Source organism: Mus caroli, chromosome 2 (assembly GCF_900094665.2).
Source record: "Mus caroli chromosome 2, CAROLI_EIJ_v1.1, whole genome shotgun sequence".
NCBI classification, from domain to species: domain Eukaryota; kingdom Metazoa; phylum Chordata; class Mammalia; order Rodentia; family Muridae; genus Mus; species Mus caroli.
Genome location: NC_034571.1, coordinates 54,553,758 through 54,573,692, shown reverse-complemented (window position 1 = coordinate 54,573,692; position 19,935 = coordinate 54,553,758). Strand labels below are relative to the sequence as shown.

Here is a 19,935-nt window from a genome sequence, read left to right as displayed (position 1 = left end):
CACCTGCTCTGCTCTCCCTTGGGAGTGAGTGAAAGGAAGCGCCATCCCACAGGCTTTGTGCTCAGGGACACCTGCAAGTGACTGCCACCCAGAGGTGACCTGTCTGCACTTGGCAGGCTACCCTGAGACAAGGGAGAGGAGCAACAGAAGGCCATCACCAATGGCAGGTACTTCTTCTTTCTCAGCCTGCACTGTCTCTGTGCCAGCGCCAACTACCAGGGCTGTCACTGGCAAGGGACAGCCAGCTGACGGAGGAGTGGGCAGGGTTGAGGTGGGCTGCAGGTGGGTAAAGCATGAGTCCTGGACTGTGTGTAAAACCGCATCAGGCAAGTAGTTACGCAAAGCCTCCCTACAGCCCAGTAAAATGTCTGTCAACAAAGAGGTAAACCCCCAAGAAACAGGAGATAGCTAGGAAAACCATAGCAATCTAAAAGAGGACACTGGAGCATCCTTTGCTGTTGCAACAATGCGTGGCTTAACCACATTCCAGTCAGCGGGGCAATAGAGTCCCTACTCCCTCCACTGAGGCTGCTTCACCCCAAGTCTCCCAGCATGAACCCTTCCTGGACCTCCATTAAACAGGTTCCCCTTACACAACGGGCCTCCCCTAAAATCCTCAGTGGTGAGGAGCTGACAAATTATATAGTTGATCAATGAAAGGAAAGTAAGTAGCTTTTTAAAAAATGGTTTATTTTATGTGCATTGGTGTTTTGCCTACCTGTATGTCTGCGTGAAAGTGTTGGATCCCCTGGAACTGGAGTTACAGACAGTTGTAAACTCCAATATGGGTACTGTAAATTGAACTCCAGGTCCTCTGGAAGAACAAATGGTACTCTTACCCACTGAGCCGTCCCTCTAGCCCCTCGGAAAGTGAGCATCTTTAAGACTCAGAGAAAAACAACAGAGAACACCATTCATAAGCACTGGGCATCCTGGTGGAACATGGAGTGGTTGGCCTAGGCTGTTCAGGACCACTTAGTATGCAGCACAGACCTGGATCCACCACTACTTTATCAGTACCCAGCACTGATAAAGAGCTCAGGAGAGTTTCCCCAGGCCATAGAGGAAAATGGCAAGAAAGCTTAATGATGTGAGAAAAGATTACAGATATGGAGAACAAAAGATGTTTCTCAGAAGAAACCTAGAAAATAAAGTCATTAAAGCAAAACTCTGTTCTGACAGGAGGAATATAGTCTAACGGACCCATTAGGTTCTATGCTGCTTCCCTGGAGGAAGACACAGTCCTAATGTCACCTGGTAAAAACTCTGTATCGAAAGCTTAAAGAAAAGATTGTTACAGACCAAGGTATGTGTTTTTCAATGTGCATAAAACAGGATGCTGCAAAGAGCAGAACCCAGCGGTACCTGGCTACTGAGCCGTTCTAGAGCTGTGTGAACGAAGGAACCACAAAGCAGGCAACTCAAAAACCAACCACAAGTTAATTCCTGTCATTTCCAGACCTTACAGTCGTCCACAGTCAAAGTGGAGGCAGGATCATGCTCTCTCGGGAGACTAGTCAGTCCATACCTATTTCTTCATCTCTAGCCAGCCATCTCTGATGTTTCTTGGTTTGAAGACCCAGCCCTCCAACCCTGCCTTCATCAATCCACAATGTTCTCTCTCCATGTGTATCTGTGTGTTTGAAACAGGGTCTCCCTCTGTAGCTCAGGCTGGCCCAGAACTCACTCTATAGCTCAGGCTTGCCTCAACCTCCCAGGTCCTGGGATTACGGGTACAAACATCACTCATTGTTTCAGTCTTACATTGTTTCCGTCTTTCTTAGGAACCCCAGGATTTGAAATTAGGACCAACCTAATTCTATCGAAATCTTAAATTAATCACATCTGTAAATACTGTATTTCTAAACTGGGTCATTTCCACAGCCATGATATTAAAGGTTTCAGCTTCAACTTATCTTTGGCAGGAAATGCAAATCAACGCTCAACACGTTACCTTCTCCAACATCAAAAGCCAGAAGTCACAAAACAATAGCTGTATCTAGAGAGAAGGGCTAGCCATGACCAAGTCTCCTAAAGCAAGTTTACAATTGTTCGTCTTATCAAGCGAAAGCATTCTGAGATACTCCCAGTATCAACACACAGGACATATATTCCTCTGGAGAGAAGAAGACATTACTTCAGAGAGCCGCCTACATCAACTACAATGGAGACACTATGGTTTCACAAAGTCTGTATATATAACCCACGCCTTGTAACACTTCGGCCAACTGTCCCTTTTCACCCCCTTCCCTTTCAGGAAATGTGGTCTTCAACCATTCACTTCACCTCTTAGTAAAAAAAAGAATCTGACTGATCTCTTAAAATAATAACTGTAGCTGTCCTGCCAGAACTCGCTAACAGCGGCTAGCATTTTAATGGTCAGGACACTGGACAAAGGCAGAGGCACAAAGGCTGGTTTTGGTGCCAGTGAACAAGTTACAAGAGAGAAAAAGAAAACAGTTTGCCATATGATCGGCATTTTTTTAAACTATGTGGAATAAACATCCTAGCCAGTATACACAATGTTTTATATACTGTATGACAGTAACAGCAAAATGGGATGCACAACCCGTATCAGAGAAGGAGTCCAGTAACGTGGTGGTGGTGGCCGTTCTTACGGCTCAGAGGCCTGGATGGGTTTCCTCTTCCTTGGCTGCTCTCAGTCTGCCATGTATTCTGGCAATGTCAGGACACGAATGTTTCATAAAGTATACTTGATTTTCTAGCACAAACTTACTTCAAACAGAAACTTAACACCCATCTCCTTTTACTTCCTGGGGCTACCCAGTAAAGCTATCTCACTGGATACTTACCAAAAGGGTGGGCTACTTTTCCTCTTTCTAGAAGCTTTCAATCATAACCACTATGGACTTCAATCCACAGGCTCAGTCTTGTCCTTGTGCACCTAACATACCTGACCCATAAACCCAGGCCTTCCTGCTGTAAGATTGTTCTCCAGTGACGTTCTAAACTGGCTTCTGTCTGGCTGCCATTTTTCCCTGTGTGGACATAGGGTCTCCCCATGAAGACCAGGGTGGCCTCAAACTACTCCCAAAACTAAGATTAACACATGGTAACCATAACCCGGCTGTCTTATTCCAACCTAAACCAATGAATGCATGCTTTCTTGTCTTAATGTTAAATTTCCTTAAACACAACCCAAATACGCCCTCTTAATTTGTAGTAACACAACCAACCTGCCTTTTCTCACCAAACCCTCTATGTCTTGTGGTCGACATGAGAAGTAAGAGGAACACGGTGTCACAGATCTCACAACTATGTCATTAGTGTCCTGAAACCAAGCAGCAAGAGAGCCTGGACCGGCCAGTGCCTTCGGGGTATCCATCCTTAAGCTATTCCCCCATCTCATTTAAAATGCCTTAGCCCTATGATTACAGCCCAAGCTCACTGACTCCTGAAATTCACGTCAAGTGGGTATCACAGTACACATCGGAATTTGTAGTTATGTCTTAATAATAAATGTTATCATACTACTGAGTGTATCTGGACTAATAAAGATTGCTGATTGAGTATGTGTGGGAGCGGCTGTTGCATGCGGAAGACAACTTGCAGTGATCGGTTTTCTCCTTCTGTTATGTACATTCTGGGAATGGAACTCAGGTCGTCAGGCTTGGCAGTAAGTACGGTTACTGCTGAGCCATCTTGCCAGCTCCCTACTAACGATGATTAAGCTAGTACTCATTAAGTCCTTACTAAGTGTGCCAGACACCTTATTAAACATTCTATTTACATTAGTTTATTCATCATAATCCATTTAAAATAGATGCTTCAACTTCTCCTTCTTTCAGGTAAGAACACAACAAAGTTGCCCACAGACTAGAACCCAGGCTGCCTAACTCTAGTCACGACTCTATCACAGTATCACACTGGCTTGCTGGCCCAAGTAGCAGATGCCCTAACCACAGTGCTCACAGAGCATGGAGAACTCACTGTGCAGTGCCTAAGAAATTCTATCACCCACAGATCATTTAGCAAGCCGTGTTTCCCTGAAGGATAATCATCGGGAACATTCTGTCACATTGGACATGATGACATTTTGGGGGTGGAAAAATAAGTAGAGGGAGAAAGGCTTTTGGAACAATACCATAACCTGTACACCACCCCTCACCCACTACTCAGTCTCAAACCCTGGCATTCCCGATGGCGAAGCTGTGTGCCAGCAGACTCACCACAAGAGAAAGGACAAGAATAAAGGGAGCTGCTCTCTCTCTTCCTTCAACTAAAAGGAAATGTCCTTATATGGACAGTGGGATCTATAAACATGGGGGAGGGAAGTTAGGGGTTGGAAGGGGTGGCTCAAAGTTTCTAGGTAGCATGTAAAGTTTCTCAAAACTAAACAGCAATAAAAACCATTCAAGAGTAAAGTGCTTGCCTTCCAAGTATGAGGACCTGTGCTTTCTCCATACAACCTACATTTAAAAAGCTCCACAGGCATGGAGGTATACCAGCAATCCCAGCCAGCACTGGAGGGGCAAAGAGGCAGGGAGGAGGGAATATTCCTGAGCTCACTACATGGTGGACCCAACCTACCTAATGAACCCCCAGTCAGTGAGAGAATCCAAGGTGGGTGGCATGTACTTGAGGTTGTCCTCTGGCCACCACATGAACGTGCATACATATACACACCTCCATTATATACATAAAACAGCACAGCACAGCCATCTCCCTTCATTTTCCAGAAAAAGAACATATAAATTCACTGTACAAGTAGCTATTTAACAAAGCCCTCTTCAGGCCTACTCTGAGGTACGCAGATTAGAGGAGAGAAGAAGATGCCTCTGCATTTCCTGTTTTGTGTCTTTTATATTCTATACACTATATCCACACTCTGCCATCACTCACTCTCTCTATCTCTCTCTCTCTCTCTCTCTCTCTCTCTCTCTCTCTCTCTCTCTCACTCACACACACACACACACACACACACAGAGCTCCGTTTTCAAAACAGCAGTTTCAATGACATGTCTGGTAAAATATCTTAGCAACAATGTCAATGTTGTCTCTCTGCAGCTAACCATATTAGCATTCCACTGTAATCATGATTTCTCAAAACATAAAATGGATTGCAAGTCATTTGCTTCATTCATTCTTCAAGTATGTCTCTAGGGGGGAAGCCCTCTAACATCACGTAAATTGAACAGCAAAATTATATTCAGTAGCTACTCCTTACTGTGTATCTAACTTGTAAGCGTAAGTACGTGACCGAGCGGATGTTCACACAGAATCAGCATAAACACAAAATCAAATGAAATACTCAGGCAAATTGCTTTGATCAAATCATGTGCCTTGTTATTCTGTAATAGAATCCCTTAGCTTCTGTACTTGTGTATCTGTATTTAAAGTTCGTCTTTATAGGACTGCCAAGAACGCCGTTTGCTAGATAATGGCAGAATGTATTTTTCCTAAGCATTTTCAAAGTCACATACACAAAATGTTGCATAACTAGTTGGGATGTCCCTGCAGTGACACAGGAAGAAATGGCAGCAGACCCGAAGCTCTAACCACTCACAAACTCCCACAACGGTGCAAATGTGTCGTCCTCACCTAGTCATTTCCAAGGTGACACTGAGTAGATCTGGTGAAGGACTAGCCAGAGTTAGGACTCACAGCACACCAGGTAAACTAGAGCCCGTTCCTGTCACGATGAAGTGAGCTGTGAATCTCGAGCACAGCAGTTGAGAGGCACAGACATCTTTGTACACACAGAAGCCTCTTGTTTCCCATCCTTGCATCTAGGCCTCTATAACGTTCTCCCCCCACCCCCCAATCTCTTAGCAAACACATGTCTTCCCAGACTGTTTACAGCAACTGCCCCTGCAGCAGTCTGCTAAGGGCATGCCTAATAAGCAGCTCCTTCCTCCATCTGCACCAGATGGAGTGGCCAGGGCTGGGTTGACCACACAGGCAAGTGAGCTAATGAAATGACGTGTCCAAAGTGCCACTAGTTACCAAAGTTTGAAGGAAGAGTGTCAAGAGACAGAAAAGCAAAGAACGCAGAACGGTATAGAACATGCCATCAATGATAAGGGCAAATATTTCTAACCTGCTTTCTCTGGTAACGACGTTGTTATAAGGACTTTTAACTGACTTACTCTTCCAAGAATCAACCACGTAGAGAGAATACCTGCCCTTGGTATTGGTGGGAGATTGGTCCCAATATCCCCATCAGATCTTGGGATGATCAAGTCCCTTTTGGGAAAGCGCACCGTATTTGCATAAAGCCCACATACATCCTCTTGTATACTGTAAATCACAGACAGATGTTAGGCAATACCTAATACAATGGAAATGCTATGTAAATTGGAGGGCATGCTGTATTGTTTAGGAATACGAAGCAGAAGTCTGTTTGTGGTCAATGTTCATGTAGCTTTTTCCTGATTTTAGTTCAGATTTTAAATATTCAACAGGTCAGTTCTGTATCGTTTTCTCCCCCATTTCAAGACACAAACCAGAAAGAGGCTCAACAGCTTATGCTGGGACCCAAACCCAAGCACCCAATCACTAACTTTAGGGACAGAGAAACAGGGTTACGCTCTCCAGCTTAAGAACCGGGCCATCTTTCTGTATTTCAGAATGGATTTCCCTTTGTGGATCTGGGAATCAAACCCGGGACCTTGAGCATGTTTAGCAAGTCCTCTACCACTATGACACCCCAGCCCTTACAGTAGTTCCTTACCCTCCCTATTTATGAACTATCTATTACATTAGTAAACGTAGGCATGCGGGACATCACGTACGTAACAGTGTGCAGTGAAGAATAACTGTTTCATAAGGACCATCATGTGTTCTCTAGAGAATTTGCTTTCTGGCTAACTGTGGCTCACCTCCCGATTTCCTCAATACTCTGAAAATATGAACTCTCCTCCCGCTTCCTCAGCATCTTCACACCAACATGCATGATCTGAGCTTGGAGGCTTGCATGGGTATCCTTTCTCTTTGCTGACAGCATCTCTCTGGGGTCAAAGGTGCTATGTAGGGTTCCTTTTAGTCTCACCTGATGATGCCATTTTCAAACAAAATGCATTGTGTTTGACGCCTCACGGCTGACACAAATTATCTTTATTGTATAGGCAAGAAAACTCAAGGTTCTAAGAAATAAGGCAACCTCTTCTGAGGAAACTATCAGGTGCCTTCAAACTTGGGACTGAGGGGCTACCTCGGGGGACGCTGGTTTTGTTTTAGGTTTGCCCATCAGGATTTGCTCTCTGCACAGCCCGGCTGGTCTCCAACTTACAATCCTACATCAGCCTGACTGGAAGGCAAGCTCTCAAAGCTCTTAACTCATTTCAACATGATACTTCCCTACATCAAAAGATACCTGATCTCCTGCTTGGAGACCCAGGCAGCCACTGTAACAACTGAGCTCCTAAGAAGGACCAAGCCCTCCAGAGACTCCTATGAAGGAGCAAGGCCTCTAAAGGCTCCCAGCTTCAGAACCACAGAGCTGCAGATGCAAGTCGGAGATGGATGCAGTTCCATCCACCCACAAAAGCAGCGAACTCGTGCACAAAACAGGGAAAGAGAGTTGGTCGCCTCAAAAAGTGATTTGTAACTGCAGTTTTTAACATGGAACTTAGAGAATTAGTATAGACTCCTTTACTTAATCCTACCAAATATAAAGGGTGCCTTAGATAAATCTTAAGGCTTTGTAATTCAAAATTAAACATAAGACATGTTTGTCTTTCTTAAAACGTTAGCTAGTGAGCGCTCAATAATTAAACACTCATCAAAATATTAAAGCAGCTACGAAACCAAAAAGAAAAAGAGGTCAACAGGCAGAACAGAGAAACAAATGTTAATTATTGACAAAAAGCCATACAATACTGTGTCAAAGACCAGATTAAATGCTTCTAAGATATTAATTGAGGCCTCCTCATGAGCCAGCCCTGAACACAGAGCATGCAAGTCTTTTGTCTAGGGCCACAGAGCTGGTAAGCCACACAGCCCCAGACAGATGGTTTCAAACTGAACCATGCACATACAAACAGTGCTGAATTCATACCTTCAAAAAACAAAAACAAACAAACAAAAAAAAAACACAATTAAAACATTAAAATGGGGCTTTCCTGATACTATCAAAGATTAAATCATTTAATGACAATGTTGGTAAGGATTCCAACAAACACATATTCTAATATATTGTTGGTAGACCTAGATAAATATGTTATCATTTGAAGGGTGTTTCAGCAAAAAATTGAAAAAATACAAAATTTTAAAACTACTTTAAAAGAATTCTTCTCTCCAAAGCATAAGCACATTTAGGGAGATTCGCTTCAGAACTGATTTGTAATATGACCAGAAAGACAATAAAACTTTTTATTTTAAGATAGGTTCTCATTATATTGCCCAGGATGACCAGGAAATCATTAAATAGGTTAGCACGGGCTCTGGACTCGCGTTGCTTCCAAGTGCTGGGGCTACAGGCATGTGCACCTTCACTGTCTGTGAACTGCTGAAATGAATCACAGCATACCTGCCAGTCAGGCTGCAAGGCAGCACTCGGGAGGCTGAAGCTGGAGGACCTGTGAGGTTCCCAAGCTTAGGATCAACAAAGCAAATATCCTATCTCATAAGGGAAGTCAAGGGAAGAAAAGGAAACACCACAAATACAAACCAGGGGCCACACTGGGAAAGGAGAAGAGCCAGGCTGAGAAGCCCTTCCCCACGACAACAGAATAGGGGGTACCAAGAAACCACCGGTCAGTAAAAGGTAAGCAAGAGATACACACAAAGGTCTCAATTGCAAAAGGTCCTAACTTAAAGCAGTAAGATACAGTGTTACTTGCAGAATTGACACGTTAGTAAAATTCACAACAAACTCACGACTAGGGAGAATCAAGCAAATAGCATGCGCTTGATACTTAAATACATGACAACCAGTTGAGAATTTCTGGAAACAACTTACAAAGGGCGCCAAGAGCTCAAAATGAATACATTTCTCCTAACTCTTGACTGCAGTCTGGGAACCTCCCTTCTCCCAGGCTGGACATTGCTCTAAAGACCCATATTTACTCTCGATTTTACTATTAGAGAGTCATTTTTTTAAAAATGTTTGTGTTAAGACAAAGCCTCCCTGTGTACTCCAAGCTGGCCTTGAACTCAGCCGTCCTTCCGCCCCAGCCTCCAGAGTGTTGGGATTGCAAACCTGTACCGCCACACCTAGAAATGCCAAGCAAAATTAACAGTGACTGCACTCTGCACGTAATTTTTTTAAAAGATCTTAATCAATTTGTTTCATTTTTATAGTTAAAAAAGTATAACAATAAAAATAAAGTGAGGGCAGGCTGATGGAGGCGCTTGCCGCCAGGCCTGGTGACCCGAGTTCAATACCCAACGGTGGAAAAGAACCAACTCCCAGAAATTTCCCTCTGACTTCCACAGGCATGCCACAGGCATACACCATACACAAACACAAGTAAACGCAAAAGAACTCCTTAACGTACTATGTGTTAAAAACTATCTCTAAAATAGATTAGGTAAAACCTTGATAAAAGTATCTTAAGCAATAAAGTACTGTAGGAGTTTAATGGACAACAGTTTTATTTTTCTTTAATAGTATACAAAACAGTAGCGTGTTTTATCATCAATGAATTATGGCATTACACTCCAAGAACAATCAAATGTCATGGCACTTGGTGTCCTCTCCGAAACTCTTCAGCTGAAGCTGTCACACGTGTGACATGCGGCAGTGTTTAGAGATGAGACTCTGAGAATCAGGTGGACAACCATGTGACACAGGAGTAGTACAGTCCTTGTCAGTGTAGAACACACGGCTAGGAAGGGGCCCCTGAGAGCTTGCTGCCTCTCTACACGACGTGCAGGCACAGCTAGAAGGCTGCCTTCCACCAACCAAGAAAAGCCCTCGCCATACCCTCATATGCTGGGTCCCTGAGCTCAGATTTTCAGCTCTCAGCATTGAAAGAACATAATCCCTGGTTTTTTAGCCACCCCATCAAAGATACTCTGTTATGGTGGCCGAAGCAGATAAGGAAATACACTATCAAAAATAAAAATATTTTGTCGCATCTGGTACTCAGGAAAAATATTTTCTAAAAGAAACTCCAGTTATCTGAAAACTGTCCTTCTGGAGAGACAAAGCTCTCATCCAAACTGCTCAGGGTGGGTAAGCAGAGCCCAGCACAGTCAATCAGCAGTAAGTGGAGCTCAGCACAATCAATCAGCAGTAACTCCCACTTCCAGCCTTAACCTAGAGTTCGCAGTCAAGCTCCAAGCCTTGCTGGTCAGCCAGTCCCGTGATCTACAGAAACTCCAGATAATTCCAGCACCTATGTCAGGCTGCTCCCTAGCCTGTAACTCTAGCTCCAGGGCATGTGACGTTGCTGGTGCCCTGGGACAGCCTTCATGGGTCAAATCTAACAGCCTGGATGCTCTCACACCACCTTAAACATGGGCAAGTCTTGGCCATTAAATTAAAATGAGTTGGTGCGGCCCTTGTTTGACTTTGCTCCTAAGCCTGTAATGAGAACTGGTGAGCTCAGGTCTTCCTCATATTCTCCTCTCAGAAACTGCTAAGGAGGTGAGTGGACATAGAGTCTACTACTGTGTGTCTCCCATCTTCATCTATTTCTCTGTAATGTAACTGGTAAGTTCTCCGTTGCTACTGTATGTAGTTTAGACAGTGAGGTGAATCATTCTGCACACGTTTACAGAATAGAAATAAGGCCTTGGAACTCTCTCCCGAAAATGCAAACAGCCCACATGAAAACTAAATTATGGAGATTTTATGGGATGAGGCTGATGAGGCTCTCTGCAGTCTTTTTTTTTTTTTTTTAAACAAAAAACAAAAAAACAAACCAGAAAAGCACCTTTCATGGGAGAAAAAAAACTGAAATGAAATTCAATTTGGTAAACAAAACTTTTTTTTTTTGTTTTTGGTTTTTTGGTTTTCTGACACAGGGTTCCTCTGTGTATCCCTGGCTGTCCTGGAACTCACTCTATAGACCAGGCTGGCCTCGAACTCAGAAATCCGCCTGCCTCTGCCTCCTGAGTACTGGGATTAAAGGCATGCACCACCACGGCTGGCAAACAAATATTTTTGACTGAGTTTCTAATCCATCATTTCTCTACTGAGGTTAAGCTTCCTTTTGCATACACACACATCCAGCGGGGGCTCAGGGCAAAGCGCTGAGAGCTTTGCATTCCCCTTTATGATGACGCTAGCAGGAAGCGTCTTCCTGGACGCCTCATTGGCCATACAGAGTGGGAGGGTCTGGGTGATCCTGTCCCTTCCCTCTGAGCAAGAATGTGTGACACAGCAGACCGGAAGCCCATTGTGAAGCCACCATGGCACACGTGTGCGGGTGTCCAACACATGATGAATGTCCCACACCTGATACATCCTCTTCTGGTAGATTCCCGAGTTTCCGGAAGGCACAGGAAAGCCACCAGAGGATGGAGGTCTTCCAAAAATAGACCTTCAAGAACGAGGAAGTGTTAGAATAAAGTCTTTATAAACTGTATTTAGAAATCTATCCTCAGATCTGCTTGGCACCTCCTGAAACATCTTTTGCAAGGGAAGATGTCTTTCAGTTTAATTGTACAGAGAAAGTTACAACCTAAGTATTTAATAAAGGTTAAAGGTGAAAAAGTACAGGAAAATTAATTCCTAAGCCTAAACTACATACAGTAGCCACGGAGAGCTCACCAGTTACATTACAGAGAAATAGATGAAGATGGGAGACACTCTTATGAACCCACAGTAGTAGACTCCATATCTAGGAAGCCATCAAAAGAAGCTCCTAGAACACCACTCTTCACCTGAGGTCCATCCTGACTTCTCCTTAGCTCCTAGGAGGGGAACAAGACTTTTGTTTGAAGCCCAGTGTAATGGTTACCTTACACATTAGCATCTCCATGGCCATGAGGCTATAGGACCAAAAGTAACCTGGGGAGGAAGGGATTAGTTTCCTCTTACATTTTAGGTAACAGCCCTTCATTGAGCAAAGTCAGGTCTGGAACCAAAGCAGAAGCCATAGAGGAATGCTTCCTACTGGCTTGTTCACTGTGATTTGCTCAGCCTGCTTTTTCATACATTATAGGACCATCAGCCCAAGGTGGTACCACACACAGGACCTTTGGCCCTCCCTCACCAATCATCAATCAAGAAAAATCACAGACTTGCCTATAGGCCAATATGGGGATCAGGGGGGGCATTCTCTCAATGGAGGTTCCCTCTTTCCAAATGTCTCTAACTTATGTCAAGTTGACATAAAACTAGCCAGCACAGTAGCCCACATCTAGAATCCTAGTGTTTGGGGGGCAGAGACAGGAAGATCTCAAGCTGAGCTACCTAACAAGTTTAAGGGCAGTCTGGTCTGAATCTCTTCTGCTCTTTAAGCTGCCACAGTTTCCTCAAGAAAGAACAAATGTAATGAATAGCTAGCAGAAACTAAGTAGCAAGCGAGGTCGAAAGAACTTCCTAATTTAAACCTGACATTATCTCTGTAAGGAAGTTGTGCCCGAGTGTCAGTTGTTCCAGAGATGATCAAGCTGAGATCTGAACTTGTGGTCTCTAATACGAGTGTCCAGTTTTTGTTTCTTTGTAGACTGTGTGTATCTGAAGACAACAAAGAAAACCACTGAGGCGGGAACCCAGCAAGCCCTGAGGAACAGGCTGCATCCCAGCTCCATCCTATTTGTAAATTAGACACTGATATTTTGAACAAAACTCCGAACGTTCTGATTGAAGGAATTGTGTTATTGGGTTGCTTGAGGAATAGTTTTGTAGTCTCTTAATAGAAGATACCAACTAGCCAAATCTCAACAATACAGTCTCTGCACCAAATTCCTAAATAATAGTCCACAGCCGCCGAAAGCGGGCAGTGGAGCACGGGCTAATCAAAAGCAGCTTCCTATTTTCTGGATAAAACAAAGCATCGTTTATATTGAGGCATTTTTTTTTAAGGTACCACTGAAAGCCGGGATGCAGCCTGGAATGGCTTAAAATACCACGTTTAACAATCACACCAATAGCTTTTAGACTTTAGAGAGGATAACAGCTTCCTTTTGCTTCGAATTCAAAGTGAAGAAACAAATGCAAAAGAAAAAAATTAATTCAGTACACACACAGGCTTAGAAACTACCCTCTGCCTTAATTAACACCATCGCAAGTGCATTTAACAACCACCTGGGGTTGACTGATGAGAAAGGTAAAGGCCAAAGCTTCTTAATAAATTGCTCCAAAGTAAGCCCACTTCCTTACACACACACACACACACACGCACACGCACGCACACGCACACACACACACACACGCACACACACACACACATACACGCACACACACACACATACACGCACACACACACACACGCACGCACGCGCACACACACACACACACACACGCACGCACACACACACGCGCGCGCGCACACATGCACGCACACACACACACACNCNCACACACACANANACNCGCGCACACACACACACACACGCACACACACACGCGCGCACACACACACGCGCGCGCGCACACACACACGCGCGCACACACACACGTGCGCGCACACACACACACACACACGCGCACACACACGCACGCGCGCGCGCACATGCACAGAATACTACAAGTAGAAGTCCATTTATCTTTGCTCTTCTGTCTCAACTTGGACGTACTTCACACAGGCACTGATAACCAGGAAAGCTAGGTATGGCATGACTCTATGCATTCAAGATCGACACAATGGCGCTGGAGAGATGGCTCAGTGGTTAAGAGCACCGACTGCTCTTCCAAAGGTCCTGAGTTCAAATCCCAGCAACCACATGGTGGCTCACAACCACCATGAGATCTGACGCCTTCTTCTGGTGTGTCTGAAGACAGCTACAGTGTACTTAGATATAGTAATAAACGAATCTTAAGAAAGAAAGGAGGAAAGAAAGAAAGAAAGAAAGAAAGAAAGAAAGAAAGAAAGAAAGGAAGGAAGAAAGAAAGAGAAAGAAAGAAAGAAAGAAAGAAAGAAAGAAAGAAAGAAAGAAAGAAAGAAAGAAAGAAAGATTGGCACACTGCCTAGGGAAGAAATATAGGCAGGAAGAATGCCCAGTCCCCTCCTGTGGAAGGTAAGAGATCGTGTCTAATACTTCCATAGGAGGCTAAAATCTATGTCAAACAAACAAACAAACAAAAAACAAAACAAAAAAAAAACCCACATTATCTACTGTGAATGTTAATTATATTAAACATCAGATAAAAGTATGTTTCATTTCTTGACAGCAAGAAGAAAAACAACAAGAACTGATCTGAGCCATCTGCTTGCTGTAAAGTGCTGGTCATTATCATGAATTATACCAAGCATCTGCACTTATCACTTTGGAGGAGCAAGAGTCCTTCCCAGTGATTCTGACTTGAGAATCCTCAATTGTGTCCATCCTGATGGGAAGCAAAACCCAGCCTGCCCCATAGACACTAAGAAACTCACATACACTCATGCAGCTCCGCTGTGGCTTGGACCTACGTATGTGAGCCAGGGTTGGCCGGTTTACAAGCACTCGCCAGTTTCCAACTCTCCCTACCTAATCCTAAGCATCTTCTCTTCCAGATGAATTTTTATATCTATTTTACACTGTGTTAGAAAAAAGAAACACAGGATGTTTATGCAAGTCAAGGTGTTCTCTATGCTACTACAATTTATTTCTCTGAACCACGGGATGTAGTCATCAATGAAGGAGCCCTAATGTAAACTGTCTTTGCAATACTGTGATTGTCAGTGTGACAATCAAGGATGTCACACGAAGCACTTTGATATGGTTGTTGATAATAGGAGAAATCATGCATGTATAGGGGAAGCTGCCCTATTTCCAGTCAATTTTGCTGCAATTTTCCTGAAAAATACCCTTTTCAGGAACTTAAAAAAAAAAAAATCCTCAAAACCAAAAAGTTGTGGTGAGCACAGGTTTAGATCAGTGATTGAGACATATTTCTAGCCCTAGAGTTTACTCCCCAGGACTATAAGAATCAATAACGAAGGTGGGATTTCATAAGGGATTAGATAACTATACAGATAATTTTAGGAGGACTAGTTTCCTTAAAATAATAAATATGTATGTGTATACCCAACTCAGCAATAAGATATTTCTTTTTATTCAGTCAAGTCTTGAGTCCTTCAATAAAGCTTTATCATTTATTTTGATATAAAGCTTGCACATCTTATTAAAGACTTTTGCAGCAACAACATGGAACGTTATTCCTTTTCTCTACAGAAAACAGGCTGACTTGTCCTGATGATTTAATAATGTTCACTCTATACTTTTATTAGGTTCATATTGAGCATCAGATACTCCTGACTATAGAATATAGCTGTTACCTCATTTTAATAACAGTTCAATAAAGTCTTATGAAAATCATATGGTAAGATGAAAAATGAAAATCATACGGTAAGATAGGTCAAATGAAATCAAGAAACATGGCAGCAGGTGGCAAACCTCTCTGAAGAGCTTTGAGATAAAGATGGCACCTCGGGTGCTTATTTTAAATCATGACTCTAAGCTGGGCGTGGTGGCGCACGCCTTTAATCCCAGCACTCGGGAGGCAGAGGCAGGCGGATTTCTGAGTTCGAGGCCAGCCTGGTCTACAAAGTGAGTTCCAGGACAGCCAAGGCTACACAGAGAAACCCTGTCTCGAAAAACCAAAAAAAAAAAATAAATAAATAAATAAATAAATCATGACTCTAGCATGTAAACAAACAACCAAAAGGTTAGTCTAACATACCCTTCTACTGTGGCTAACTACTGACTCTGAAAGTTACATTTCTATGTAGTATGTGTGTGCATGTCCATGTGCACATGTGCTCAAGAATGAGAGGGCACACACACGTGCATGTCCACAGGGATCATACATCTGGAGAGGAGAGGACAGCCTTTAGAAGTTAATTCTCTCTTCCCAGCATGTGTGTCCTAAGGATCAAATGCAAGTCACTCTTCAGGCTTGGTAGCAAGCACTTCACCAGCTGAGTCATTTTGCCAGCCCTAAATTTATTTTTGCCCTGATAGACCTAGTTCAAGGTCAAGAGATAGATGTGGCTCACATTTTACTGAAAGAACCTCAACAAGGTAAAGAGAACATGTTAACCCCCCCCAAAAGAAAGAAAACACTTTGAAGTTTTTGAAATTTCATTTTCCAATGTGCTTCTCTATATTCCAGAAACTCACTTTTTACCCATCTTTTTTTTTTGGTTTTTCGAGACAGGGTTTCTCTGTATAGCCCTGGCTGTCCTGGAACTCACTTTGTAGACCAAGCTGGCCTTGAACTCAGAAATTCGCCTGCCTCTGCCTCCCGAGTGCTGGGATTAAAGGCGTGCGCCACCACGCCTGGCTTACTTTTTACCCATCTTATAAGCATAAATAAAAATGTGTAATCATTTTTTCAAAAGTATCTTGCTAATGTTAAGAGTTTACCCAAAAGGGATTCGATCTCCCAGACTATGACATACATATAACTTGCGTTTCATCACTTGCTAACGTTCTTCCGGACAGTTGGAGGTAGATACATATAATACGTTCTAAAATTTTAGGGACAGAAGTTGGAAGCAAAGCTCTTCTATACTTCTGGGACAGGGCTGGGGAATGAAGCTCAGCTGCAGTATGCTCACCAGTTGTGGATAGCCCTAGGCTAATCCTTGGTTGTGGGTGTGAGGAAGAACCACTGCTATTTAGACAGAAGTGGTGGCACAAGACTGTAATCCCAGCAATTGGGAGGTGGAGGCAGGAAGAGCCTAAACTCGAGGTCAAGCTGGGCTGCATGGAGAAGAAACCCTGCCTCAGAAACAACCCCCCCCCCCAAATGAAACAAACAAATTAAAAAACACTCTTCTTTCCAAATTTCTGAAAAACATTATTAGCTTATTTTGAGTTCTCCTAACTCGAATTCAGTTGCTCTGTTTCCAAAAAAAATTTTTTTAAAGATTTTATTTTATGTGTGTGAGTACACTGTTGCTATCTTCAGACACACCAGAAAAGGGCCTCAGATCCTGTTACAGATGGTTGTGAGCCACCATGTGGTTGCTGGGAACTGAACTCAGGACCTCTGAAAAGAGCAGTCAGTGCTCTTAACCACTGAGCCATCTCTCCAGCCCCAGCTGCTTCCAAATTCTCAAACTATGATCAGCATAAAATCAAAACAAAACAAAACCTATCAGAGAAAATTCTACAAAGGACTTCCTTCTTTGCAATAAAGATTGCCTTTGACTGGGAACAGTGTTGCAAACCCTTTCCATACGAAAGGAGAGGAGACATTGTTACCCAGTCTCTCAAGTGTCTCAAAGCCGCCAGCTTTAACTTACAGAGAGAGGGGCTCAGCTAGGACTCACTTAGGTGGTGAGAGTTGGCACAGAACTCAGCATAGAAGTTGCCAGATTCCAAGTTTTTTTTTTTTTTTAAACCCAACTCTTTTCACATAACTTCATCTGGATGTAAAATTCCAACTGCTCTCTTCCCAACACAAGACAACCAGGTTGTAGTGAAAAGAAAGGGGCCCAAACCATACAGACGCTTTACCCAAAATGTTGCCATTACATTATCAAGTTGGTTTAGTCTGAAATCCCGCAAGTGTGGAGCCTATTATAAAGACAGCTTAGACAAAGCAGGAGTTACTTTTAAAAGGCCAAAGGGAGACCTAAGCCCCTAGTCCCATGTTTTGAAACTGGAAACCTTTCAAAGGCCAAGTGTGCTTGCTGCCTAGCCTTGCCTGCACAGGTGTGAAACATCTTTTAAACTGCTATTTCCCATGATCCTGGCACTGTGAAAGAGGAGGGTCTTTGCTGAGAGATTTTGTTACTCTATAGGGAATCTGGCTTGAAGACCCTGGTCCTGGGAGGGAGAGGGGTACCTGTTTCCTTGGCTGCTCCACCCCAACAGACAGCTTAGTTCATGCTAAAAATTCCAAAGGCTTCGAAGGCAACAAGAAAGTCTCTAGAATTAGTATCAGATGAGCCAAAACTGGTTTTAATAATAATAATAATAATAATAATAATAATAATGAGACAGACATTTTGGCCCTGACCCAGCAGAGAATGAAAGTGCCCCTGGAAAGAAATTATGTGAACTAAAATTTCACCATAGTAACAATTCTAATTAATTATTCAAAGCTAGGGGGTGGTTCTCTAAGGTGATGAGCTAACTACGCCTTCTGTTTATATCATTAGATCTGCTTTCTTCTATCCTTTCTGTTTACCTAGGCCTTAATGAGAAGTGTAAAATGGAGTCCTAATAGTAACTTTACACTACCAGAGGCTTCGCGTCTGAAGTAAGCCTGCCACTCTGCAGGCTTGGTTTAAGGAATAATTAGTAATAAGGAGAAATTTTATCTCGGTCCCACACAGCCATACTATGCAGAGGTCAGTACTGTGTGTACTTATACATAGTTGAAGGGAAAACTAAAACATTATTTGACATTAAGTAATTTTTAAAGGAGCCATTTGCCAGCAAGAGCAGATTTAAACGGAGTTTAGAGAGTGGGCTGCAGGGTAGTTCCTAAAGGTGACACTTTAACTGTGGACAGAAGCCCACGGTGCAGACTCTCTGAGGAAACTGCAATGTAAGACTGACTGATGAACCACCTCAGAGGAGGTGACCATGGAATGCGGTGCTACTAGGGTCACGATGGCCAAATGCGCACCAGAACGCTGCGGGCGCCAGAGGAACCGAAGCCAAATTAAGCCGCTCTCCTCACACTGAGCGAGCAGTCTGGCGTGAAGTGGGTCTACACCTGTTAGGAATAAAATCTGATACTCAAAAACACAAGAACCCGTCAGGCAACAGTTGGTCAAGCATAAAACTCAACTCCATGTGGGACAAGGGAAAGGGCTTTCTAGAAATCAAATTCCTAAACCCAACTGCCTACTTCAATGTCTTTAACTTTACTTCAGGATCACATTGACTTGTTGAAATTAAGAACTGGTCATCTTCAGTGCAAAATTCTAACTTAATTTCCAACACTGTTTCTCATTTAAAAAAAAAAAAGATTTAATTAAAAAAAAAAATTTAAAGGGGGAGGGGTGGGCTAAAGAGATACCTCTCAGAGCTTAAGAGCACCAGCTGCTCCTCCAGAGGACCCAGGTTCAATTCCCAGCACCCACATGGTTGCTTACAACTGTTTGTAACTCCAGTTTCAGAATATCTGACACCTTCATACAGACACACATATGAACATGAAATAGAAGTAAATATTAGGAAAAAAAAAACACACAACACACACACACACACCACTCAGAGTATAGACTCTTCATGGCTTCCAGGACGCTGTTCATGCTGAGCCTGTCTGCACCAACCCAGCCTGAGGCAGTGGGATCTGGGTGCCCTGCGCTGCCCACCATAATACCTGCTCGGTGCACGTACCTGCTTCCTTCTTGCTTCCCTTTCCTCCCTCTCGGCTCTTCTTCAGCACAGCCTTCAGCATTTTCAACAGTCTTTTGTCTCTAAGGAGAAAAGAAAAAGAGTCAAATGTAGGAGGAAAAAAAAAAAAAAACACGGGGAATGTCGTTTGCATGTTGACCGCATGTGTAATCCAGGCTCAGAAAAGATCCCTTAGGATAACCTGAAGTGCCGGAGATCTATGTTAGCTTCCTATGAATAGACATGTGGCAGAGAACAGCAGTAGAGACACAAGGAATGCTTTATAACGTTCAGTGAAGACATCATTAGTTCACTGTCATGTTATAAAACTGACAACAGACACACGCAGTGCGTTCCCAGCATTCCACATCTAATTAGGGTTACGAGGCTCAACCTGAGTCCAGCACTGGTAGTAAGACCTTTGGCATGGTGATATACTTTGCCAGCCCTGATTCTCACACACACACACACACACACACACACACACACACACACACACACACACACACATACACACAAACAACAACTAAAAGAAACCCTGAAATCTCAAAGATTAGTAAGAAAGAAATG

At 43.3% G+C, this 19,935-nt stretch overlaps 1 protein-coding gene across 4 annotated transcripts in view; it reads right to left on the bottom strand.

The window, feature by feature from the left end:
- Window positions 1-19,935, bottom strand: part of Tanc1 (tetratricopeptide repeat, ankyrin repeat and coiled-coil containing 1) — a 236,819-nt gene that overhangs the window by 129,367 nt on the left and 87,517 nt on the right. For all 4 annotated transcript variants that reach the window (XM_021177906.1, XM_029469399.1, XM_029469408.1 and 1 more), the window contains exon 3: window positions 19,369-19,448. In XM_021177906.1, coding sequence (XP_021033565.1) covers window positions 19,369-19,429 — 61 coding nt within the window. In that variant the 5' untranslated portion in view covers window positions 19,430-19,448. The remainder of the gene's footprint in view (window positions 1-19,368; window positions 19,449-19,935) is intronic.